Source organism: Macaca fascicularis, chromosome 11 (genome assembly GCF_037993035.2).
Source record: "Macaca fascicularis isolate 582-1 chromosome 11, T2T-MFA8v1.1".
NCBI classification, from domain to species: domain Eukaryota; kingdom Metazoa; phylum Chordata; class Mammalia; order Primates; family Cercopithecidae; genus Macaca; species Macaca fascicularis.
The window spans coordinates 114581134-114608466 of NC_088385.1; the positions used below are offsets into that span (position 1 = coordinate 114581134).

The 27333-nt window shown below is 40.9% G+C and overlaps 2 protein-coding genes across 5 annotated transcripts in view; one reads left to right on the top strand and one right to left on the bottom strand.

Annotated features, from left to right (window-relative positions):
- Window positions 1–2425: 2425 nt before the first annotated feature.
- Window positions 2426–27177, top strand: PWP1 (PWP1 homolog, endonuclein). Of its 3 annotated transcripts, XM_045365861.2 has the most exons (15): window positions 2426–2617; window positions 5912–5970; window positions 6079–6266; window positions 10330–10415; window positions 10516–10612; window positions 13688–13798; window positions 14713–14843; window positions 16602–16663; window positions 19989–20085; window positions 20745–20806; window positions 21694–21805; window positions 23432–23522; window positions 23617–23738; window positions 24901–25006; window positions 26130–27177. In XM_045365861.2, the coding sequence occupies exons 1-15, from the start codon at window positions 2546–2548 to the stop codon at window positions 26237–26239; spliced, it is 1506 nt and encodes a 501-aa protein (XP_045221796.1). In that variant the 5' UTR covers window positions 2426–2545; the 3' UTR covers window positions 26240–27177. The 3 variants fall into 3 exon arrangements, 2 of the variants coding, with proteins under 2 accessions (XP_045221796.1, XP_065380824.1); XR_012420586.1 differs by lacking the exon at window positions 16602–16663; XM_065524752.1 differs by lacking the exon at window positions 5912–5970.
- PRDM4 (PR/SET domain 4) overlaps window positions 19622–27333 on the bottom strand; it is a 43839-nt gene continuing 36127 nt past the window's right edge. Inside the window, exon 13 of one of the 2 annotated variants that reach the window (XR_010579576.2) lies at window positions 19622–19662. The gene's annotated coding sequence lies outside the window, so the exon portion shown is untranslated. The remainder of the gene's footprint in view (window positions 19663–27333) is intronic. The other variant, XR_012420580.1, reaches the window with a different exon arrangement.

The window sequence follows — 27333 nt, forward strand, 5'->3', positions numbered from 1 at the left end:
CATCTAAAGGCACTCTCATTTACAGGTCTGGGTTAACTCAAAAACCAGAACTGTCTACTGGAGTACCACATGTGGTCTGTCCATGTGGTTTGGTTTCCTCACAGCATAGTGGGCTCAGGGTAGCTGATATAATTTGGCTCTGTGTCCCCATCCAAATCTCACCTTGAATTGTAATAATCCCCACGTGTGGTAGGAGGGACCCAGTGGGAGGCAACTGAATCATGGGGGTGGGGTTTTCCTGTGCTTTTCTCATGATAATGAGTCTCATGAGATCTGATGGTTTTATTAACTATTTATTTATATTTAGTATTTTTTTTTTTGAGACAGAGTCTTGCTCTGTTGCCTGGGCTGGAGTGCAGTGGCGTGGTCTTGGCTCACCTCAACCTCCGCCTCCTGGGTTCAAGCGATTCTCCTGCCTCAGCCTCTCAAGTAGCTGGGACTACAGGCATGCACCACCATGCCTGGCTAATTTTTGTATTTTTAGTAGAGACGGGGTTTCACTATATTGGCCAGGCTGGTCTTGAACTCCTGACCTTGTGATCCACCTGCCTCGGCCTCCCAAAGTGCTGGGATTACAGGTGTGAGCCACTGCACCCAGCCGAGATCTGATGGTTTTATAAAGGGGAGTTCCCCTGCACATGCTCTCTTCTTGCCTGCTGCCATGTAAGACATGCCTTTCTTCTCTTTTGCCTTCTGTAATGGTTGTGAGGCTTCCCCAGCCAACTGAAACTGTGAGTCCATTAAACCTCTTTTTCTTTATAAATTACCAAGTCTTGGGTATGTCTTTATTAGCAGTGTGAGAACAGACTAATACAGTAGCCAAACTTTATATGGTGGCTCAGGGCTCCAAACATTAGTGTTCTACCAGTGGGCAGTGGTGGGGAAGGGGAGTGTAGAGGTGGAGAAGTGGGTGTGGAGGTGCAGAAGCAAAACCTGCATCCCATTTATGACTTAACCTTGGAAGTGTCATTTCTGTCATACTTTATTGGGCAAAACAGACCTACAACTACCCAGATTCAAGTTGGGGATGGGGGTGTGCTTTGATGCAGGAATATCAAGATCACATTGCAGGTAAACATGTGTGAAGGACTATATCGTTGCAGCCATCCTTGAAAAATATTATCTGCCATATGATCTTTCTAAAATGGATTAAAAGCAAAGAAACTACAGAAGAATCATCTTACAGAAACAGAGCAGGGGGAGAAGCCTTAATGAACAAATCTGCCTACACAAACAATGAGCAATTTACTCCTGGGAGGGTCTCTCCTCAGGCTGGGAGATTGCCAAGGACACTAGGCTGAGTAGAGCTGGTGACAGAACTCGTAGTTGTATCAGCTCCTGAGTGTGTGATCTGAGTAGGAAAGTATTTGACTACTGGGGATTGTAACTTCATCTTTAAAACAAAGTGTTGTGAGAACCAAGTAAAATATTGTATATAAAGATAAATGTGTTGCAAAAAGGTCCCCGAATAGAGCCCACAGGTGGACACCTCCCGTTTGACAATGCGACTGGGGAAGATCATGTGTACTGCCAGTTTATCCTTGCCACTGTTTCCCCATAGCAGCCACCTTCCTGTGTCTTTTGCTTGCCTCTCTCAGAGGTAGATGCATTGAGGGTAAATGACCAGTACAGAGACACATAGCCAAGAAAAAGAGATCAAAACCCAGCTTTTTCTGGGATGCTAGTTTGAGATTTTCCATTCTACAGTCGTCCAGCCACTCACAAGTTCTAACTGATGACTGATCTTAGCTGAGAAGCGTGACATAAATACAAGGGAGTCACACTGCCTGGGTTCATATCCCAGCTGCACCACTTACTAGCAGTGTGACCTTGGGAAGGATCGCTGTTTTCCCTGTTTTCCCAGGTGTAAAAGGGAAATAGGACCTCCCACAAAGGGGTAAGTAATCACGTGAATATACCGCACTCAAAAGAGCGACTTCAACATAAGCAAGCACTTTGTGTTTGCCAATACTAAATCACTACCGCATACTTAGTATATAATTGGTGCTCAATGTTTTAAAGTGAGAAAGTAACATTTAGGAATGTAATGGTGGGATCTCCATGAAACGACAAATTCATTTTGGAGAAAGCTTTAAAAAACGCAAACCACAAACCTCTGCCATTTGTCAGCTTGAAGTCTACGGAACTGCAAGCAAAATAAAGACTGGTGGAACTTAGCTTCTGACTGACCCCTACAGTCCCAAATATTTTCTTGGCCGTTACAAAGCCCGCAGGCATCGTCACATGCAGTACTGAAAAGCCTTTTCTCGATACTCAACACAGCCCAGCCCAGCCCAGCCCAGCCCAGCCCACGTGGATTCCTCGCCCGGCTGCTTCCGCTTCCATTCTGTCCCCTCCCATTTCCCATTCGGCGCCTCAAAATGACGTCAAAACGAGCGCCAACGCTGCCCGAGAAGGAGCCCGCGCATGCGCTCTGCCCTGGCAGCGACCCTGTGCGGAGACAAGAGCGTGTGGCCGCAGCGAGGCTGTGGTCCCGCCCGCTGCGGCCGGGTTTCTAGCCTGACACGCCCTTGACCTAAGGATCATGAACCGCAGCCGCCAGGTGACGTGCGTGGCCTGGGTCCGCTGCGGCGTGGCCAAAGAGACACCAGACAAGGTGAGGCCTGGTCGCTGGGAGACAAGGGGAGCAGCGTCTTTACGGCACTGCGGGTCTGCCCGGCTAGGGGAACGTGGACCCAGAACATGGGGAGTTGGCTGGTGCGACTGGCTGGGGTGAGGGCGGCTTTGCCCCGATTGTCGCGATTAGAGCTGCGGTTCAGAGAGTCTGGTTCGCCTGAGCCTGGGGAGTCAGGGGCCGCGCCTCCTCACTGTTCCCACCCTCAAGCCCAGCCCCATCCCCATCCCCAAATTCGCAAGCACGTGGACGTAGCGGGCCGGAAAGGCGTAAGCTGCTGTTTTGGTAATACCCCCAAAGGCTTTTTGACCACACCGCAGCTTCACTAGCACCCAAATGCATTTTCAAGCGTAAGTGGGAAGAGAGCATGAAAACTCCACTTTCCACTCCTGTGCTCCGTGTCTGAAGGAGTGAGGATGAGTGTGGTGTAGAAAAACAGGTGTGGAGACTAAGATGTCGTGAGGCTGGGGGATGAATTGGGAATTTCTTGCAGTAATCCAGGTGAGATGTTGATGGTGGCAGTGAGGATGAGAGGTAAATGTAACACTGAAAAACCTACAGGAGTTGAAGACTAAGACTGTAGCAGAGGTGAAGATTACTTAATTCACTCATTGGATACTAAGAGCTTTCTGTAGGCCAGGCATTGTTCAGGGTCCTGGGATAGGCATAAACAAAACAGAAAAAGTCCCTGCGTTTATGGAGTCGACATGTGCACATATAGTATGTCAGTGGGAGTAAGTGCAACCAAACAGTAAAAGGGCTTGATTTGAATGTAATTGACCAAGATAATAATGATGGTGATAGGAATGTGATTGGCTTGGACATGGAGTTAACAGGAATGAGGGATGGGAGTAGTCCCAGTAGTTGTAAATTCCACCTGGGCACAGACTGTGTTTTATTTACCACGGTTTCTCCAGGGTTTGGTTGATGGTAGGCACTCGGTGTATATTTATAGAATAGGGACAGAAAATTATCTCACAAAAAATTGTTGGAGGAAACAGTTATTAAAAAGAGACATAGCCTTTCAAATACTTGAAGACAGTGATTTCCAAGAGAGTCTACGCATTGAAAATCTCACACTTGGGGAGGTTAAAAAAATACTGATGTTTATGTCCCACTCCCAAGTATTGTGTTGTAATTAGCCTGGAGTGTAGCCTAAATTATTTACGATTCCCTAGGTGATTCTAATGTACAGACAAGTCTGGGAACCAATATTTGAGGAGTTTATAGGAAAAAGAGGTTGAATTTATTTTATGAAATCCCAGAACGGAAAACTTGGACCAAATAAGAGAAATTGGAGAAGCCAGTTGCGGTGTCTCGTGCCCGTAATCCCAGTCATTCAGGAAGCTGAGGTGGGAGGATCGCATGAGCCCGGGAGTTCACAGCTGCAGAGAGCTGTGACTGTGCCACATCTCTTAAAAATTAAAATTAAAGCCAGGCGTGGTGGCTCACGCCTGTAATCCCAGCACTTTGGGAGGCTGAGGCAGGTGGATCACCTGAGGTCAGGAGTTCCAGACCAGCCTGGCCAACATGGTGAAACCCGTCTCTACTAAAATACAAAAATTAGCCGGGCGTGGTAGTGCGCGCCTGTAATCCCAGCTACTGGGGAGACTGAGGTGGGAGGTTCACTTGAACCCGGGAGGCGGAGGCTGCAGTGAGCCGAGATCACACCACTGCACTCCAGCCTGGGCTACAAAGCAAGACTCCCTCTCAAAAAAAAAAAAAAAAAAAAAAAAATTAAAAATAAAAATAAATAAACCGGACAAATAAGCATCTTTTAATCAAGTAACTAATTTCCGGAGCTATCCCACAATGGAATTCTCAAGAGGATTTCCATATTACTAGAGGCATTGTAGTGGAAACTAGGTGATTGATTTATTCATCAGTCATTAAGCATCACCACCGTTGGCCAGGCACTGAACTACGTGCTGAGGTATACAATGGCAAGCCAGTTTCTGTCTTCAGAGAGCTTACAGTTTAGTTGTAATAGGGGTGTTTTTGTTTCTGTTTGATACAGTCTTGCTCTATAACCCAGGCTGGAGTGCAGTGGTGCATTCATGGCTCACTGCAGCCTCAACCTCCTGGGTTCCAAGTAATCCGACCACCTCAGTCTCTTGAAGTGACTACAGGTGTGTACCACCATGCCTGACTAATTTTTTAATTTTCTATAGAGATGGGGATCTCCCAGTGTTCCCCAGGCTGGTCTCAAACTCCTGGGCTCAGGGAATCCTCCCACCTCAGCCTTCCAAAGTGCTGGGATTACAGGCGTGAGCCACTGCACTCAGCCGTGATAGGGGTGTTTTTAAAAGGTACTGAAACATTGATTAGGTGAGGGAATGTCAGTTGTGAAGTAGAGAGATTGAATTCAGCTTTGAACCTGGTAATATTAGGCTAAAGGATATTCAGGTGGGAAGTCTTGTAGGCAGTTGGAGAAATGGAAAATGGAATACAAGATTAGAGAGAAGAAAGTTTGGAGTAATCAGTTCAGAGGTGGTGGTTTCAGTCTTGAGAATGAATGAGCTTTGCTAGGACGTGAGCCTGATGAGTGATGGTGTGGCAGTGATAATAGGGAAAAGAACAGAGGACTAGGCCAGGCGCAGTGGGTCACGCCTATAATCCCAGCACTTTGGAAGGCCGAGGCGGGTGGATCACGAGGTGAAGGGTTCGAGACCAGCCTGACCAACATGGTGAGACCCCTGTCTCTACTAAAAATACAAAAATTATCCGGGCATGGTGGCACATGCCTGTAATCCCAGCTACTCAGGAGGCTGAGGCAGGAGAATCGCTTGAACCCAGGAGGCGGAGGTTGCAGTGAGCCGAGATAGCGCCATTGCACTCCAGCCTGGGTGACACAGTGACACTCTGTCTCAAAAAAAACCCAAAAAAACCAGAAAACAGAGGACTAATTTAAGGGTGGTTTGTTAAGGAATGCCCCCAGGGAAGAGAGGGAGGTGCCCTAGATAGGGTCAGAGATAGTTGGAAGAAAACCAGAGGAGTACCACAGAGCCACTTTACCAAAACCAGTCTTTGGGGTTTTAAGACTGAGAGGTAGAGTAGAATGAGCATGAATTTTTGAAGTTTCAGGTGGGGAGGGATCTTAATTATAAGGATCTATGAAATCTATATTTTTTTAATGTAGAGTCTAGATGTTTGATTCTTATCTTGATGACATTGCTTGGCATTACATTTTACATTTGTTTGCAAACTACTTTTTAATTCAAAGAATTCTGATGATTTCCTTACACATATTGTAATGAAATCTTTGCTCTCTTACAGGTAGAGCTGAGTAAAGAAGAAGTAAAACGTCTCATTGCTGAGGCAAAGGAGAAATTGCAGTTAAGTTTAGGACCAGATGAAATCTGCATCTTAAATGATGACCAGGTGTGGTCTTGTTATTGGAAGGTGCCATTTGGGTGATTCTCTTTTTCTTTCTCTGCTCATAGAGAAGGTGGTGGTGGCAGTGATGAAGAGGAGACAGGCAGTCCTTCAGAAGATGGCATGCAGAGTGCACGCACCCAGGCACGCCCAAGAGAGCCCCTGGAGGATGGTGACCCAGAGGATGACAGGACGCTCGATGAGGATGAGCTGGCTGAGTACGACTTAGATAAATATGATGAGGAAGATGACCCAGGTTAGAGCGTATCCACTTCTACTGGTTTGTAATTATAAGCTTAATATGTTGGATCATGTTTGTGGTGTTCCAAAGCTTTACTCTTAGATTTTATTGTTCTTGATATCAGTAAGATAATCTGGTTGAAGACTTGGGCAGACAGCATGATTCCTAAACTAGTTTAGAAGATAAACTTTAACTCACTAATGTAAGATACAAATCTAGGATCTAAAAAAAAAAAAGTACGGTGTATTTTATTGCATATATCAGGTTTAATCATTTGTAACCCACTTGTGAGTTTTTGTATGTAGTTACAATGCTATGGTGTGCTTGAACTTATATCCACGTACCTTTTCCTCAACTGCAGTCGGTTTTCTCAGAATACAGTAGTGCCCCCTTATCCACGGTTTTGCTTTCTTTGGTTTCAGTTAGCCACAGTCAACTACAGTCTGAAAATAGGTGAGTAAAGTACAGTTTTTTGAGAGAGATGACTTTCATATAACTTTTATTACAGTATATTATTATAATTATTTGATTCCTAGGTACATATAGGAAAAACAATGTATATAAGGTTTGTGTACTATCTGCGGTTTTAGACCACCACTAAGCGTCTTGGAATGTATCCCCTGTGGATAAGGGGGGACTACTGTGTGCATTTTGAGATGCTGTTGTTGGAGATAATTAGAAAAGGAGACCAGGTGCGGTGACTCACCCCTGTAATCTCGGCACTTTGGGAGGCCAAGACGGGTGGATCACTTGAGGTCAGGAGTTCAAGACCAGCCTGGCCAACGTGACGAAACCCCGTCTCTACTAAAAATACAAAAATTAGCCAGGCATGGTGGCAGGCCCCTGTAATCCCAGCTACTCAGGAGGCTGAGGCAGGAGAATTGCTTGAACCTGGGAGGCGGAGGCTGCAGTGAGCCAAGATCGCACCACCGCGCTCCAGCCTGGGTAACACAGTGAGACTCCATCTCAAAAAGCAAAAGAAAATCATGGGTGGGAAGAGAAAAAGGAAATAGAGCAGAAGACAGATTAGAATTAGAAGTTTGTATAGAAAGCCTTGCGGGGGAATAAAGTGAGCTGAGATGACAACTATGTATATTGCTTTTCTGAGGGAAGTAAGTATAAAGATAAATGGAAAACGGTCTGACAAAAGCTGGGTAAGCTCGCTTTGTTTCTTTTGGAATGTGCTACCCTAAGTGGTTTGAGAAATAGGCATTTGGCACACTGAGCAGGTTAAATAAGTTATTTATTTAACTTGTAAATCTCAGTCTGCATATTTGGGAGCTGAAGGGACTCCTGGAATCCTGATAGCTAGAATCAGCTACTTCCAAGTTATAAAATCAAAATATAGATGATCTGAAACAAAAATTAACTCTTAATACAAATGTTATCTGTGACAAAGTAAAATCACAACTACCTGTTAAATCGCAGCTACCTGTTAAATTGGTGGTTAAAATACTACATAAGAAAGTCACAGCAGAGCTGAGCATGGTGGCTCATGTCTGTAATCCCAGCTACTTGGGAGGCTAAGGCAGCAGGATCGCTCAAGCCCAGGAGTTCAAGGCTGCAGTGAACTAAGATCACACTGCACTCCATCCTGGACGACAGTGAGACACCATGTCTAAATAATTGAAAAAGTTTTAAAGAGTCTTACAGCAATTATAATCAGACAATTAAAAATATCCGTGTTAGAGTATCATTGAAATGCTGAGTAAAATAATATACCTTTTGTGTGTATGAGACAGAATCTTGCTCTGTTGCCCAGGCTAGAGTGCTGTGGCGTGATCTCAGCTCACTGCAGCCTCCCAATCCCCAGTTCAAGCGATTGTCCTGCCTCAGCCTCCTGAGTGCTGAGATTACAGGCACACGCCACCACACCCAACTAATTTTTGTATTTTTAGTAGAGACGGGTTTCACCATGTTGGCCAGGATGGTCTCGATCTCCTGACCTCACGATCTGCCAGCCTTGGCCTGAAAAACTCCAGAGATGGGGAGAGGAAGGGTCGAAAATGACATTGAGGAAATAGTGTTAATTGTTAAAGCAAGGTAATACAAGGTTCATGATGCCCTCTCTACTAATGTTCATTTTTCAAAATTTCTATAATAGAACGTTTTAAAAAAATCAGACACATACGGGTTGATGGTGAGCACTTCCAGATACCCAATCTGTGGGGTATCTGGAAGAGCAGTGTGGTTGGAGTGCGTGCAGAATAGGACATGAGACATGGTCTGTGTTGGGCACAGGAAGATCAGTAAACAACGGACATGCAATGAGAAATGAGGAAGTAGGTTCTGGATGGAGATGGGATTGACCAAAGTCAATTAGCTGTCTTGGCCTGAATGCCTCAGGCGGGGCATGTTTGAGCCCTGTAGATAACATTGTGGAGGTAGAACTGAGCCAAGTAAGAGGAAAATTTAGTGGAATGTGACAAACTATAGGAAGCCTTTAGTGCCAGAGCAGTGTTGAGCTTGACCTGATGTGTGTGATGGTAACAGCCTGGAAAAAGACCCAAAGAAGGGGAAATGCTTGGCAGGTTGATCTGCATGAGTGAAGCACAGAGAAGGTGGACGGGGAGTTGCTGGGAAGTCTGGGAAAAAGACTTACTGGGTCCCAGTAAACTTAGGATACCAGGCTTAGCAGTCTGTGTGTTCTCAGTGCGGGAGGAAATCATTAAAGGTTTTTGAGCATGGAACACATGATAATTGAACATGCACTTTAGGAAGTTAACTCTGGCAGCAGTGGAGAACAGGTTGGGAGATAGGGTGAATCTCTTAGAGGAGCAGAAACTTAAGACAAATTAGGCCAGAAGCAATGAGGGCCTGGCTTGGGGCACTAGGAATGAGGAGGAGAGGACATGGAAGAAAGGGATTGCAGAGGTAGCTGGGAGTTTTGCAGCATCCTTCCAGAATTGATATCTCTAGTTTCTGTCTTATTATTGGTGGTGTACCTCTTTTCCTTCAGACAAGAAGTAACCCTGATTTCTTCACTCCATCTGAATTGAATTGAATTGTCATTTATCCATTTTTCCATCTAGATGTTCATTCCTCCTTTTTCCTTGTTCCCTTGGCTAGCTGTCCTATGGATTACTATTAACTTCATTTTTCATTATCCACAGTACTTAGAAAGGAATCATTACCTCCATTTACCGGTGGCACACAGCTGGTTAAAGATGGTGCTGAGTTTTGACCACTCTCTGGCTCTAAAGCCTTCATTCTTTTCACTGCATCTTTTCTGTAGATACAGTCCAGTAGACGATAGTTTTTTCCACTGGACTCTGGGTTATGGGCTCCAACCTTGTTAGGGACAGAGTGCCATAGATATACAGAGAAACAAAGAGCTAACCCAGCCTGGAGAGATGGCATTCAGAATCATCTCTTTCTCATGTAGCAGAAATTGCTTTCTCTGTTGCTTATCAGATGTTTAAGACCTATCAGTCCTGCCTCCTCAAAGTGGCTTCCTCTAACAATTCAGTGTATCTTCCTTTCCTGAGTTATCCTTTGTTACTATTGTAGATGTGCCATAAAAGAACAATTTCATTTTCAAGTAAGTTTAGTGGAAAAAGCATACAGTATTTCATTTTTCATATGCTTATAAGGCATATTAGCATATCAGAACATGTGCAGTAGAGTAACCTGGTTAATTTTTTGAAACTAGTCATTTCTCAATTTTATTTGACCAAGCAACCCTTATTTATTGTGTTGATTTCAGTGTTTTAGGGTCATTTTATTTGCAGGTCCTCAAGGCTGCCTCTCTGTAGCACCTTCAGTCATGAATGCAGGGAGCTAGTAGAGAATCTCAAGAGAGTTCTCATATTTTCTAAAAGGGTCTAATTCCCTAATACAATTCTTTCATTGGAAGATCCTGAATTCCAAGACTGTCTGAAATCCATTCCAAAGGTCAAATACAAATGGCTTTTAAATTCCTGCTGCTTCTTATGTAGTTTCCGTTCCCAACTCTAGATGATCCAGAGTTAGTTATAAAATAGATGGTTGCATGTAAGTCCAAGAATGGATGTCATAGAAAAAATGTTTTTGTCAAGATGACGATTTTATTATTTTAGTTTGTCAATTTTTCTTACAGATGCTGAGACTCTTGGTGAATCTCTCTTGGGTCTTACGGTCTACGGGAGTAATGATCAAGATCCTTACGTTACTCTGAAAGATACAGTAAATATTTACATCGTTTTTCTAACTATGCTGTTAAGTGTTTGAAAAACCTTACTGGCTCTGTGCTTCTAGCCAATGACATGTTTTTCCTTTTACTTAGGAACAATATGAACGTGAAGATTTCTTGATTAAGCCCAGTGATAATCTCATAGTTTGTGGCCGAGCTGAACAGGACCAGTGCAATTTAGAGGTGCATGGTAAGTGACAAATTCCTAACTAAAAGATTTTCTAAGTGATGGTAAAATAATAAGTGAATTAGTTACCATTTCATTTTTAGGTGCCAAATCCTACTGTATCTTGCTTAAGTTGGTTACATAGTTAACTTTTACACAGGTGGCCAATTTCTTGGTTATTGTTCTGGACATGTGTAGTCCAGTACATCACTTTGGTATCTGAATTTTCTGTGGAAATAAGTCCCCTGGAAATTTTTCATAGGGGTGTCTTTTTTTGATTTTATATATAAATAGGGTCTCACTGTGTTGCCCAGGCTGTCCTGAACTGGGCTCAAGCAATCCTGCTTTGACCTCCCAAAGTGCTAGGTGCTGTATTACAGGTGTGAGCCACCACACCTGGCCTCATAGAGGTTTTTAATCTTTTATTCAAATAGGATTGCCTGTTTTTCACTGCCTGGAAGTAAAACTGTATATGAAAATAGAAGGCTGGGTGCGGTGCCTCACACTTGTAATCCCAGCACTTTGGCAGGCTAAGGCGGGAGGATCGCTTGAGCCCATGAGTTCTAGGCTACAGTGAGCTATGATTCTGTGTTTGCGCCACTGTACTCCAGCCTGGGTGACAAAGAAAGACCCCATCTCTTAGGGAGATAAAAATGCATAATCCTATTCCCCTGAGTTAATAACTTGACACCTTGGATTTTTACTCCTAATTTATTTTCTGGCTATTTTTTCTTTATGTGGATTATACTGGATAGACAGGTTTTTCTCATGTTTTTTAAATAGTTATTTCAGATATTTCCCCTTTGCAAAACATTTTATTTTCTTCATAATAATTCAACACAAAGGGCCACATTTCTTTTTTGGAACCAAAACATCTTGATCACCTTTCCCACTTCAAGGAATATTTGTACCAAAGCCAGAAGCCAAAGCTTTGCGGTAATCAGAAGTAGGCATGAAAATAGGAATTTTTAAATTATATTTTTAAATGTTGCTGTTTTTGATTTAATATTAATTGAATGGCTTGCCTCACTTTGGTATTTTTAATGTAAAATCTGTTTTTTATATGCTAAAAGTAGACTTCCACAATGTCTGGAGCACTCTGACTACAGATTCTCCCTTTTGTTTTTCATGCCCCTTCCACTGTGCTCATTCATATCTTCAGACAAGTCCATCCTTGCCTGATACTGTCCTCCCCCAGCAGTCTTCAGATCGTCTTGAAACTTTGAAGATTCAAAGAGATTATGAGGCTGATAAGTCCTTTTGTTACAGGAAACACAGTTGCACAGCTTGAAAAAATAAAACCCTTAGGCTTAATGTTTATCGGCATCTTCTAGGTTGCTTCATCACAGCGCCCATTGTTTAGCTTGGATTTCTATAACTCTTCAGAATCTTTAAGGCTGTCCGTGGGAAGCCTGTAGATTAGGCCCATTTTATCCCATGGCTCATTGTGATCTATTTATGCATAGCAGGCAATTTAATGTGAAGTTATTCTTTCTAACTCTTGATATCTTTGAACTTTTACATATTTCAAATGAAAACCATTTGTTTACTTTGCTTTTAAGACCAATTCTAATTTCAAAAAATTGAGACCCTATTACAGTTTTTTTGGTCATCATTGATTTTTTTATGCATTCCTGAGAACTTATAGTCATTCCTTTGAACTCAGGATCAAAGAGGAGCTGAGAAAGAAGTTAAAGCTGTTGTATTTCCATTTCCTTCTAAGTTAGGTTATTATAGATATACTTTATTATTTGGGTTTGGAAGGAATTTCCAAATTCCCAGTATGTCTGTATAAGAATAACTTCAAATTTATATTCTAAAACTGATCCGAATATTGATCTCACGTGGTTAAGAGTATGTTTTAAAGTATTATTACCAATTTTATGTAAAATGTAAGCTGAGTATATCAAACATGGTTGAGGTTTCTGTAGGACCACAGTCTAATGATTTTGAACGTGAATTCTCATCATAGGGATATGATAGAACATTACACAAATCTGCTAATCCCAGGATCAATTCCAGAAGCAGCGATCTGAGGAATTAAAAATAAAATCCTTAACTTATTATATATTTACCTCTTTCTTAATAAAAGCATATGGGGAGGGGTTCTGATTAGTGGATTCTGTTTTATCAGTGTTTCAAATTTTAAAAAGACTTCTTAGTCGTTGATTTTACAGTGTTTTTGCTGCTTAACATTACAGCTGTGAATGTTAAGGAGCTGTTAGTTGCCATATTCCAAAAGGATGTTCTCGGGAGCTTTGTTTCTATTGTTCATCTTCATAAACCTTTTTTAAAAATATTAAGAATAATTTTTGATAAACATTTACATTTCCAAATATGAGTTATTTCTCTCCCGTCCTATTTTTTGTTTGTTCTTTTTGGCTTATAAGCAGCTAGACCATTAAAAGATAAAATAAGTACTTCTTGTGGAGACCTTATGAACATTTGTTTTCTGTGAATGACCTAGAAGACAGGACCATTTATCTGACAAGGATGCAGGTGGAATATCAGATGTCAGTGTTCATTTTCTCCTGTGGGGTATGCCACAAGATGGGATTGTATTAGACAAGCAGAATTTTTGCCTAGTCATGATATTGGAATCTTTTTTTTTTTTTTTCTGAGATGGAGTCTCTCTCTCTCTGTTGCCCAGGCTGGAGTGCAGTGGTGTGATCTCAGCTCACTGCAACCTCCACCTCCTGGGTTCAAGCTATTCTCCTGCCTCAGCCTCCCTAGTAGCTGGGACTACAGGTGTGCACCACCATACCCAGCTAATTTTTGTATTTTCAGTAGACTTAAATTTTTGCTAATTTTGCTAATTTTTGCTAATTTTGTATTTTAAGTAGAGACAGGGTTTCATCATGTTGGCCAGGCTGGTCTTGAACTCCTGACCTCAAGTGATCTGCCCACCTTGGCCTCCCAAAGTATTGGGATTACAGGCGTGAGCCACCGTGCCCAGCCTGGAATCTCTTTATAATATCAGATATCTCACTTTAAAGCACATGGCTCACATACATTTAATAGAATTTGGTTTTTTGAGTGGGATGTGATTTTTGATGACTTGTTCTGATGCATTAAAGTCTCTTTTCCCCATCTTTTCAGTTTATAATCAAGAAGAAGACTCTTTTTATGTACACCATGATATACTCTTGTCTGCATATCCTCTGAGTGTGGAATGGCTGAATTTTGATCCTAGCCCAGATGATTCTACCGGTAATTAGAAAACTTAAGGTTGTTCAGTGATTTCCAGTCTTATGTATTTTCTCCTAGCTCCATAAATTATGTATTCTCTTGAATGTTTTCAGAATTGTTGCTGATATTTTCTGAAGTTACTGTTGTTTTATGAAGTTAGAGTTCTTAACACACCATCACTTTATTGTTTGGGGTCCATAAATCCCCAGACTTTAGACAGGTAAGGAGGTAGCTGCTCTACTACAGGCTGAAGGACGGGGCCTGAAGCCTTTTGGACTGTAGAACTGTAAAGGTCCCATACAGACTCTGTATAAATGGCCTGATGTGTGAGATGTTACCAGCTAGATTTCAGTGGCATAACCTGTTTTAGAAAACATAAGGTAAAACCGAAATGAAGAGGCTTGTCACAAGTAATTAGGTTCTCATGTTAGTCTTTGTAACCACATCTGCACACTCTTAGTTGCCCCTGTCCGTACTTTTTAATAAAGGTAAACACTGATTATACTGTCAGTGCTTAATAAACACTGATTATACTCTTACATCTTGTTTGCAAACCTTGTTCACGATTCATGATCTGATCTGATCTGATCTTCATCCCCGCAGCACCCTATGAAGGAGGAAGGGAGGAGGGTTATTCTCATTATGTAAGTGAAAACACTGGGGCCAAGAGATTGAGCCTTTCTTACTCAAATTGTGGCCCAAAGACCAGCAGCAGCACAGCATGGTTATCACCTGTGAACTAGTTAGAACTGCCCACCCAGAACCACCTGAAATACAATCTGCATTTGTAATATTCAGATGCCGCATATGCATATAAGTTTGAGAAGCACTGCTCTAAAGCATTTTTCAGTTGATCTACAGTGTGTAATGTATTTGATTAGAAGTTCTGTATGTCTTTTTTTGTGTAATCATACATGCATTGTTTCCTCCCATAGGAAATTACATTGCTGTAGGAAACATGACCCCTGTTATTGAAGTGTGGGACCTTGATATAGTGGACTCTTTAGAGCCAGTCTTCACACTCGGAAGTAAACTTTCAAAAAAGAAGAAAAAGAAAGGAAAGAAGGTAAAGAAGTTAATAAATACTTAAACTCTAATGTCAGAGATAAGTTTACTCGGGAGTAGGGGTGAAGGGTAAGAACATACACTTTTTCAATCAGGTATTCTTGGTGAGATGGGATAGGTAGTTATGAAATTATTGTAATTTTTAGTTTTGAAAAGCCCATCCAAAGAAAACTTATTTCTGATTGCATAAAACCTCCATTGTCATGTTGTTCTTTCTTACAGAAAACTAGTTCAAAGCTAGTATATTAATACGAATAGCTACCATAGATGAAGGATTCTCGGATTATGAGCCTCCTTCAAATACAGTAGCTATTTATACAGATATACTAATCTTTTAAAAAAAATTGTTATTGTGTTGAATTCTAATTATCCATGTATTAACTCCTGCAACTTTTAAAACTGTTAGGTTTTATGAGGGTTGGGAGCCATAATGATATTTGTATAATTACAGTACCTAGATTAAGAACTGCTAGGCTGGGCCATGCACATGGCTCACACCTGTAATCCCAGCACTTTAGGAGGCTGAGGTGGGTGGATCACCTGAGGTCAGGAGTTTGAGACCAGCCTGGCCAACATGGTGAAACTGTCTCTACTAAAAATACAAAAATTAGCTGGGTGTGGTGGTGTGTGCCTGTAATCCCAGCTACTGGGGAGGCTGAGGCAGGAGAATCACTTGAACCTGGGAGGCAGAGGTTGCAGTGAGCTTAGATCGCACCACTGCACTCCAGCCTGGGTGACAGAGTGAGACTGTCTCAAGGAAAACAAAGAACTGCTAGGCCAGTCATAGTAGCTCATGCCTATAGTCCTAGCACTTTGGGAGGCCTAGGTGGGAGGAGTGCTTGAGCCCAGGAGGTCGAGGCTGCAGTGAGCCATGATCGTGTGCCACTGCACTCCAACCTGGGTGACAAAGCGATATTTTGTCTCTTAAAAAAATAGATTACTATAGTTTCTTCCTTGTTCCCTGTAAAGAAATTTTCTTTCTTTTTTTTTTTTTTTTTTTTTTAAGAGGTAAGGTCTTGCTCTGTCTCCCAAGACTGGAGTGCAGTGGCACGATTATAATTCACTGCAGCCTCAAACTCCTGGGCTCAAGAGATCCTCCTATTCTCCTACCTCAGCTTCCCAAGTAGCTGAGACTATAGGCTCATGCTGCCATGACTGGCTAAGTTTTGACTTTTTTGTAAAGGCAGAGTTTTGCTATGTTGGCTGGGCTGGTCTCGAACTCCTGGCCTTAAGTGATGTTCCCACATTAGCTTCCCAAGGTCCTGGGATTACAGTGTGGGCTGCCACGCCAAGCCCCTGTAATGAAATTTATCATGCGTCTCTAACAGGGAGACAAGGTTTTATTTCTTTTAGTCTTCAAAAGTTTATATAATATCAAAACAATAGGTCGGGTGCAGTAGCTCACACTCCCAACACTTTGGGAGGCCGAGAATGGATCATGAGGTCAGGAGTTCCAGACCACCCTGGCCAATGTGGCAAAACCCCATCTCCACAAAAAATATAAAAATTAGCTGGGCATAGGGGCGTATGCATGTAATCCCAGCTACTTAAGAGGCTAAGGCAGGAGAATTGCTTGAACCCAGGAGGTGGAGGTTGCAGTGAGCTGAGATCATGTAACTGCACTCTAGCCAGGACAACAGAGCGAGACTCTATCTCAAAACAAAACAATCTTAAGGTTTAAAGAATCTTGCAAATTAATATATTCAGTTTTATTATGGGGAGACTTTAATACAAAAAATAATTAAAACAATTATTACAGAGTTCCTCAGCAGAAGGGCATACCGATGCTGTCCTTGACCTTTCATGGAATAAGCTAATCAGGTAAAAAGAAATAACATTTGAATGACTGTAAAAGACTGTAGCCATTGTGATCTTACCTCATGCCTACACTCATCTCTTTATTTGTGCCATGGACTTTTGTGTCTATCTTCCTTTCTTGTAGGATGCTCTGCTTGCAGGCAGGAGCTCTGCCATCTGTTTCTTTGCATCCTCCAGGTCACCTGCCAGCTCATCACTGTGGGTGCTCATTACATGTTTGGTGACCCAAGTGCCCTCTCTCCACTACCACTGGGAAAAAACAGGGTGTTTGGCAGTGCCCATGGTGCAACAGGATTTTGTTTCTTCCTAGGAGACATTTTTCTCTATTTTCACATCTTATCATATACTCTTTTATTTTTTCTTTAAGTTATGGCAAAATACAAAAGTTAACACTTGTATTAATCTTTTCATGCTGCTAATATAGACATACTCGAGGCTGGGTAATTTGTAAAGGAAAGAGGTTTAACTGACTCAGTTCCATATGGCTGGGGAGGCCTCACAGTCATGGCGGAAAGCAAATGAGGAGCAAAGTCATGTCTTACGTAGTGGCAGGCAGGAGAAAGGGCATGTGCAGAGGAACTCCTTTATAAAGCCGTCAGATCTCAGGAGACCCATTCACTATCACAAGAACATCACAGGAAAGACCTGTCCCCATGATTCAATTACCTTCCACCTGGTCCCTCCCACAACACGTGGGAATTATGGGAGCTACAACTCAAGATGAGATTTGGGTGGGGACATAGCCAAATCATATCACCACTTTTACCATTTTTAAGTGTGCAGTTCAGTGGCTTTCAGTACATTCACAGAGTTGTGCAACCATCACCACAATGCATCTCCAGAACATTTTCATCTTTCCACACTGTAGCTCTGCTGTTTAAACACTGACTCCCCATTTCCCCAACCCCCAGCCTCGGCAACCACCACTCCACTTTCTGTCTCCATTAATTTGACTAAGCACCTCATATGAATGGAATCATACAGACTTACTTCTTTGCAACTGGCTTATTTGACTTAATGTCTTCAGGTTCAGTCATATTCTAATAAGTGTCAGAGTTTCCTTCCTTTTTAAGGCTAAATAACATTCCATTGTATGTAAGGTATAGTACCCGTTCATTTATGTGTGGTCACCTGGATTGTTGCTTCTGCCTTTTGGATACTGTGAATAATGCTCCTATGAATGTGGGTGTACAAATATTCAAGTCCTTGCTTTCAATTATTTTGGGTATGTACCCAGAAGTGTTATTACTGGATCTTACGGTGATTCTATTTTTAATTTTCTGAGGAGCTACCATACTATTTTCCATAGTAGCTGCACCATTTTACATTTTCACCAACAGTGCACACAAGGGCTCTAGCATCTCCAACATTTGTTATCTTCTGTTTTTCGTAATAGCCATCCTAATGGGTATGAAGTGGTATCTCACTGCGGTTTTAATTTGCATTCCCCCCCTTTTTTTAAAATAAGATGGGGGTCTAACTACGTTGCTAAGGCTGGTCTCAAACTCTTGGGCTCAAGCAATACCCCCGCCTCATCCTCCCAAGTCACTGGGAGTACAGGGGCTGCCACCACACCTGGCTTAATCTGCATTTCTTAACGATTAGTGATGTTGAGCATCTTTGTTTTGCGCTTATTGGCCATTTGTGTATCTTCTTTGGGAGAAATGTTTTTCCAAGTCGTTTGCTTACTTTTTTTGAGACAGGGGTCTCACTCTGTTACCCAGGCTGGAGTGCAGTGGCACAATCATTGCTCACAGTAGTCTTGACTTCCTGGGGCTTCTTTTCTGTGGGTTGTTTTTTCACTTTCTTGGTGATATCATTTGCAGCACGGGTTTTTCATGTGATGGTGTGTATTTCTTTTGTTGTTCATGCTTTTGATGTTGTGTCTAAGAAACCATTGCCTAAATCAGGGTCATGAAGGTTTACATGTATGTTTCCTTCTGAGAGTTTTATAGTATTAGCTTTTACATTGAAGTCCATGATCCATTTTGAGGTTTTTTTGTGTGTATGGTGTGAGGTAGGGGTCCAACTTCATTCTTTTTCGTGAAGATGATTCATTTGTCCCTGAACCATTTGTTTTTGTTTTGTTTTGTTTTGTTTGAGACAGTGTCTTACTCTGTCACCCAGGCTGGAGTGCAGTGGTGTGATCTCAGCCCACTGCACCCCCCCGACCTCCAGGGTTCAAGTGATTCTGCCTCAGCCTTCTGAGTAGCTGGGATTACACGTGCATGCCACCATGCCTGTCTATTTTTTGTATTTTTATAGAGACAGGGTTTCACCACGTAGGCCAGGCTTGTCTCAAACTCCGGACCTCAAGTGATCTGCCTGCCTCTGCCTCTCAAAGTGCTGGGATTATAGGCATGAGCCATCGTGCCCAGCCCCATTTGTTGATAAGACTTTTTTCCCCATTGAACATTTAATTACCTCAGTACCCTTGTCAAAAACCAGTGACTATAAATGTTTATTTCTGGACTGTTAGTTTTAGTCCATTAATCTGTATGTCCTTATGCCAGTAGCACATTGTGATTGCTGTAGATTTTCAGTAAGTTTTGATGCCAGAAAGTATGAGCTTGCCAAGTTTGTTCTTTTTTTCAGTACTATTTTAGCTATTCTAGGTTCCTTGCATTTTAGGAATCAGCTTGTCACTTTTGTTTTATTATTATTAGGCTAATACTAATAGTAGTACATCTTGTTTTGTTTTGAGACAGAGTCTCACTCTGTCGCTCAGGCTGGAGTCCAGTGACATGATCTCGTTTCACTGCGACCTCTGCTTTTTGGGTTCAAGCTATTCTCCTACCTCAGACTCCTGAGTTAACTGGGATTGCAGGTGTGCGCCACCATGCCTCGCTAATTTTTTGTATTTTTAGAGAAGGGGTTTCACCATGTTGGCCAGGCTGGTCTTGAACTCCTGACCTCAAGTGATCCACATGCCTCAGCCTCCCAAAGTGCTGGGATTACAGGTGTGAGCCACTGTGCCTGGCTGTGAATCAGCTTGTCACTTTCTGCAAAAAGAAAGAAAAAAGTCATCAGGGATTTTGAAAGAGATTGGTTGAATCTGTAGATCAGTTTATAGCTCCATCTGTAGATGTAGTATTTCCATAGTAACACTATTAAGTCTTCTAATACATGAACATGGGGTGTCTTTCCACTTCTTTAGATACTCTTGTTTGTTTTCATAATCTTCAGGAGTTTTCATTATGTAAGTCTTTTGTTAAATTTATTCCTAAGTATTTTATCTTTCTGATGCTATTGTAAATGCAATCTTTTTCTCATATTTAATGCTCCTGACTTTTAAAAGATTACCTGATTGGATTCTTCCCTTTCTCAGAAATGTTTTAGCAAGTGCATCAGCGGACAACACTGTAATTCTGTGGGATATGTCCTTGGGGAAACCAGCAGCTAGCCTCGCTGTACACACAGACAAGGTATGGTGATTTAGTTGATCAGTGGTTCTTAAAAATCGGACACAAATATTGGCTAAAAATAATCTCAAACGTTTGTATATGGCTTTGAAAATAATTTTATCTGGCTTGTAGCATGCTTTCACCTGTTATCTCTTAGGATTTTCACAAAGCCCTGTGTGGTAGGTATAATGCCCATCTTAGAGATGAAAAATTGGGTACAGAAAGGTACAGTTACTAGGAACATTAGTGCCCTGTAACATATTTATAGAGGCTCCTAAAAAAGGATGAGGGCTGTCAGTCACAATGATATTAAAGAATTAACACCCATTACTGCATTATTCCCCAGGGATCTAATGCACATTGTTTTGGGACTTCTGGAGCATGGGGAATTCACCAGATGGGTTTGACTACTTCCCTTTTTCTTCTGAGTATCTTCTAACATTTGAGGGACCTAAGTATTCTGCCAAACAGTTTGGGGAAACTACATTTTCTTTAAGTGCCCAGTCTTTATTTGGGAGCATGGTTTGCCCTTTGATTATGCAGTACATTTATGTTTCTTTTGTTTATTTCAAAGGGAAGCATTTATAGAAATACTGTCAAATAGATTCTTACCACATGTTAGGTAATTTTACAAAAAGCAAACAAACAGAGATCTCTGCATTTATGTTTCCTCCCTTTAGGTCCAGACGCTGCAGTTTCATCCATTTGAAGCACAGACTCTGATTTCTGGCTCATATGATAAGTAAGAAAGCACAGCAGGAATGATTGCTGCTCTGTTTTTATCCTCTAGAAGTCATTTTAAAAGTATCACTTGATACCCAGGCAGAATGTATCCCTGAGGCCACCTTTGTGTTTAAATTATTTGCACAACTTATTTTTCCTTTTAACCCTCGTCCTTTCAGGCTACAAGGGAACATGGTTCTGTCATAATAATATAACTGTAGGAACTAGGAACTTCTTTGGCTTTTAGAGGCTGTACTTTGCCTTTATGGGAAGAATTCCCATGTCACATGACAGAGGCCATGGATATACAGAGATGTGAAGAATTGGGGCCACTGGTCAACCATGGGGTTTCTACCTCATATCAGTGCTCCTTTTTACAGATTGGATCTATGGGTGGGAGAAACAGATAGCAGAAGCCAAAACCAGCTTTGTAGTCTTTATTTTCATTTCTTACCCTTTTGAAGCGTGGTATGTTTACATTTCTTGTGATTCATGCAGAATTACAAAAGTGCATCCCTTGCTTCCCCCAACACAATAACCTGCTTGTGGAGAGTAAGTGTGCCTAAGACATAAGTAACCCGGCTCTGAGCTCAACCAGAGAAGGGGAAATTAGAAATCGTCCTGGGCTTTTGGACATAGAGAGGATTCTTCTTGCGAGTGGAAGATTTGACCTGGAGAAGGTCAAAACCACTGTAACATTAAAGCCATCAGTGCCTTCAAGTGTTAAGATCAGAATCCATCAATTACTGAAACTCAGCTCATTTTTTTCTACCTTTATTTAGAACCTTAAAACAGGCTTTAAATGAATCTTGATTTCACAGTGCTATTTTATTACTATTTCATTACAAATAAAACATATAGGAGAATTGAACTCTTAAAACCCTAACTTTGCCTGAATGTGTCTAGGTCAGTGGCTTTGTATGACTGCCGAAGTCCAGATGAAAGCCATCGAATGTGGCGATTCAGTGGGCAGATAGAGAGAGTGACTTGGAATCACTTTTCACCTTGTCATTTTTTGGTAAGAGTACGCATGTTATTGTTTTGCTTTTCTAGGTTACTAATGACTTTTTAAATTCCATAGTAGAGAGAATTATCTGAAAAGCCTTTTCTGTTTTAACAGAATGAAGTATTTGGGTTTAGGGTTGAAAGCATAAGGTTTTTGTTTTGTTTTTTTAATAAGAGAATGGCTTTTATTTTAAAAGTAGTGAACATGTAAATGATTTTGCTGGTTGCCGGCCATTCCAAAGTGTGCCACATTTTATTCAATGATTTTGATCATTTTATTGTAGTGTTGTTTGAAATACTAAGCATAGTTAGTATTTTTTGTTTTTTATAATGGCTAAATCAGTCCAAAAAGATATTCTTTTATTTAAATCCTCATGCTTAAATGGAGCTCTAGTGATGAGAATGCTAACCTGTTTAATTTATAGCACTATCTCCCAAATAGGAAAAAAAGTATAAGACCTCTCTCTAAATACCCTTATTATCTAGGGAGGACGATGATTTTCCACATAGCATCCAAAGATTCCACTGACATTTCAGTACATGTAAAAAGAAGAGCCCAGCATTCATCCAGAGGGAAGATTAGTTAAATCTGTTGCCCAGTTTTCCTAAAGTAAATATGTAGTGTGTTGCAAAGGTGGGAAAAAGTTTTTTAAAAACAGCTTTCTCAAAAGATGTGGACAGTTTTAATAAGGTTCCTGAAGTAATGATTCTGAGATACTTAATCTCAATTCTGCACCATTAGTAGAGGTGCATGCTGTTCCTAGCCAGGCAGCCTGAAGCCAGACTCATTTTACAATGATCAGGAATGAAGTTCCAGTTGTACTTGAATGTTGTATTGTACTTCGGCTCTCACTCTTCAGGCACAGAAACTTAGAGATTATTTGCTAACAAATGGTCATAGATACTAAAATCCCAAATATTTAGGGAAGCGGGAGGTTAAAGTAGATGAAATGGTTCACCTGCTTCCCTCTTATCTCAAATAAGAGCCAAGCCTTCTCTTCCCTGGCCCAGCCTTCAGACTGCCTCAGCCATCCTTTATCCTTTTTTCTTGTACTGGCTGTTGCCCTTGACCTGTATACAGGCTCAGGTTTCTGTCTCCCATTTTTGACTCTGTGTCTGTCTCTTAATTCCTTTATTTCTTCTTCCTTTCTTGACAGTGTAACAACCCACTCTAATCTGCCTTTCAGTCCTAAGTTCCTTATCTGATTGAATTTCTCTGCTGCCACACTGGTCGATTAGACTGTTGGTCACACCTTGGTTCCTTGACACTCTTCCCTGTCCCTTCTTCCCTCTCTGACCCACTTCTGTGGATGTCTCCTCAGCCTACAACTTGAGTAGCCATGCTCACCAGTTCTCTGTTCACGTGGACGTAACTATGGCCTCTTTGCTTTTGCCTCTCTAGCCCCATTCCAGACCACTCACCACAGCTTCATACTCATATCCAGTAGACATGTCAACTGAATTAGCCCATGTGAGTGCAAACTCAGGTCGTCCAAAAGTAAATGACTTCTGTCCATGTTAATTTTTCATAAGCTCCACCAGTAAGTCATATAGCTGATTTTCACTATGACTTAGACTTTTTACCCATTGTTAAATTTTGTGACATAGCATGACCTTGCCCATCTTTTACTCTTTCTAGGCCAGTACAGATGACGGCTTTGTGTATAATTTGGATGCACGTTCAGATAAGCCAATTTTTACACTTAATGCACACAATGATGAAATCTCTGGTGAGCAAGAGTAATGCTTCTTTCATTTTTATTAACTTATGATGAAGTAAATCTGTATTTCAAAGTGAGAGTGTCTGAACTAATCTTCCCTTAGGTCTTGATCTTAGCAGTCAAATCAAGGGCTGTCTCGTGACTGCTTCAGCTGACAAATACGTGAAGATCTGGGACATCTTAGGAGATAGGCCAAGTCTAGTTCATTCTAGGGACATGAAAATGGTAAGAATCTCCCTGGGTATCTGTTTATTTATTCTGTTTCTGACCTTGTCTTTCTTTGGAACTTGTGTTGCATGTTTTTCTGTTGGAACCATTGCATTAACTAATATGGATGTGTTGGGGAAATGAATTTTGAGTTTAGTCAAATTTGGTGGGATTTTATGACTTAGAACACTTTGTGGGGAATTCAGTGACTGGTTCTTTTCCAACTCACATGATTAACAGTTGCTTGGTAAGACCAAGGACTCTGGGGAGAGCCTTTTCTAGGACACAAGTGAAATGGTTGCTTTTTTTTCACCCTGAAATCAAAACCATCCCAAGAAATTCCCAAGAAATCTTGAACCTCAGGGCACTGTAGCTATTAGGGTCAGTTTATGTATCTTTATCTCTTTGCATAACTAGTTTTGACTACACTGAAATGAATTACTGTATAGTAGGAAAAATTTAGAAATAACCAGATTCACTCAAGAAACACTGAGCATCTACTGTATGCCAACCACTGAGTTATATAAGTTAGACTGCAGACATAATAACGCTGCACAGCTGTTCAAAATTGTGTATGAATAAATATATGTAAATATAATGGAAAAACAGGTTACAGAAGCAATTTTTGTAGTACTATATCATGCTTAATTTTAAATGCATAATTGCCTAAATGCTTCCATTTAACTCTAGTAGAGTATATCCCAGAACATAAACTGGTTATCTCCCTGAGAGATTTTCATGTATTTTTCTTGTTCATATTTTCTGTAACAAATATATATTACCTATTAATAAAAATGTAAAAAAGAAAACATTAAAGTTTAAAAATGATTTAAACTGGCATCATTGTCATTGTTTAAAAGGAGAGCTAAAGTTTCTGGAAATACATGACACGTTAGGTTTATTAGGAAATCCCTAAGAGACAGAGTGATAATGAAGATGAGCAGCCTGGGTGGTCAGAACATGCACATACCATCGTGGAAGAACCAGCGTGCTGTGCTTGTCTGGCTTCATATTGTAATATCCTTCTGACTTGACTCTGAGCTACCTGTGCAGCAGGCTTGAAAGTGATACTCCTAAGTTGGTTTTGAGTAACCATAGGTTCTTAGAGACAAGAGTGAAGATCTAGATATTAGGGCTCTCTGAAGAGATTAAAATCACCATCTTCCTGTTCTCTCTCTAGGGAGTTCTCTTCTGTTCTTCATGTTGCCCTGATTTGCCATTTATTTATGCCTTTGGAGGTCAAAAAGAAGGGCTTCGGGTCTGGGATATAAGCACAGTCTCTTCAGGTAAGGATTTTTAGTTCTCTGCACACCTCCCCCTGCCCCTTTAAAAAAAAAAAAAGGACAGGGTCTCACTATGTTGCCCAGGCTGGTCTCAAACTCCTGACCTCAAGCAATCCTTGGTCCTCAGCCTTCTGTGTAGCTGGGATTACAGGTGTGAGCCATCATGCTGGCCTCTCCTTTTTCTGAATGAGTTCTGTAAGGACTGACACAGAATGTGTGACTCGAATTGTTTCTCAGCATTTTGGCTAAAACCAAGTGCAGAATATGTGACCTGACTACATCAGGAAGATAGCAAAAGTAGTGTAGTCTTCTTAGGAAAGAGACAAGATCAGATGTAATTGGTAATGTTCATGTTCACAAATAAGTTTGTCTTCACACTTTAAGTGTACATCATTTAACAAATACATATCTTAAAATTGAAAGATACTTGGGGAAAGCTGGAAAGAAATATAGCATGGTCTCAACAAATAGCCCTCTTCCCCACAGTTACCAATGTCAATTAATCCACCCTTTGCTCAACTATAAAATTCTACAAAATCCAATTTCCCAGAAGAGGCCACTCTTCTCCCTTCAGGGGATCCTGGCTGCTTATTTATTACTTTGAGGTAGTTTGGTGCATTCTGTAAACACAGAGATAATATATATATATCCCCACTATGTGATTCCTGCATCCTCCCTCCCATGCAAAACAAGGATCCTGAGATTTTTCTCTGGGTTACTCTGATGTGAGTCCTAAGTCCAAAAAGTTTTGTCCTGGTTATGATCAGAGAAAAGTGAAAGAAAAAGTAGGAAGCAATCAGAAGTAGAATAAGGCTAGGAGAGAGTCACTTACAAGGAATGGGACATCTGTTACCAAGGCGGATCAGATAAATCCAGGACATGGCAAAGAAAGTAAAGTACAAAAATAAATCGGACCATTTAAAAAAATAATTCACTTCATTCAGAACATTAACTTGGACTTCTGAGTTGGTTACTCACTTTACCATTTATAAAGTACTAAGTATATTTTCATAAAATTTCTGCCCCAGAATAGAGAACCTCATTGCTCAAGTCTGCATTTTAGTGTCTTTTTATATTCTGACTTAATTTCCTGATCTGTTAGTTTAACTGTTTGTTTGTATTTTAGTAAATGAAGCATTTGGAAGACGAGAGAGGCTTGTTCTTGGGAGTGCAAGAAATTCATCTATTAGTGGCCCTTTTGGCAGCAGGAGCTCAGACACACCCATGGAGTCTTAATGAAGATCATCTAATTTCCTCTTTACCTTAACTGGAAATTTTGAAAAGTTGGCCTAAAAATGTTCCATGTGTGGCAGCAACCATGCAGAGTGACTGAGACACAATTCATTTCTGATTGCCTGACATTCCTTTCTGCAACTGTGGTGGCACCACAAACAGAGCCGGTCTTTGTGCTTGCTCTTCAAATGGATGGTTTGGTAAGGCTCTTGTTGCATTTCTTAAAAAAGAGTAATAAAAAGGATTTTTAAAAAGTAATTCCTTAAACATACCGTAATCTGTCACAGTTAATCTAGGTTTGTAAATAAATAGTAATTTATAGAATTTTTAAAGCGTAAAATCCTGTAATATTAAGGTAAACCTAGGCCTGGAAAGGTTGTTATTTGGCTAAGATTGCACAGGAGGTCACAGACAGAGGCAAGTGCCCCACAGACTCCACTTTCCTTCCTAACTGTTCTCAAATTAATGCTCGTGATTGAGAAATATGCTCAATGCAACTTGTAGAGTTTGGTAAGTAAAAGTTACATGCCCCTGTTTTCCTAGCATGATATTCACTGTTATCAAAGACGAAAGTCAGACCATTCATTCATTCTCAAAACACTGAATGCCATTCTGTGCCTAGTGCTATACAAGGCATGGGAGATTCAGTGTGAATAAGTCTTTGCTCTCCACCTAACAAGGGCCAATTTTAATTGTAGATTGTCTTAAGCATGAATTTTAGTAGGCATTAAAAATTAGTTTGATAATATGAGACCCAACCCTAACTTGCCGGAAGAATAATCAGTTCATGAACCTTTGATATTTCCTGTATAATTCATGAATGTGACTTCAATCATTCTAGTGTTAATACTGTGGAATGTCATTGGTGTAACAACTTGGGGTTCACCAAAACACCTCTTTATACAAAGGACAGATGTGTGAATTAAAGAGATTAAAGGATAGAGTATTCTGTTTCTTTCTTTTGATTTGGCTTTTAGGTATCAAAATAAGGCCCAGATCACTAAAAATTAGTAACAGAGGGAGTCCTCTAATAGATTTAAACTCAATTAATTCTCTCTCAAATTTGATGTTTTCTTCTATAAATAATAACTCTAAAA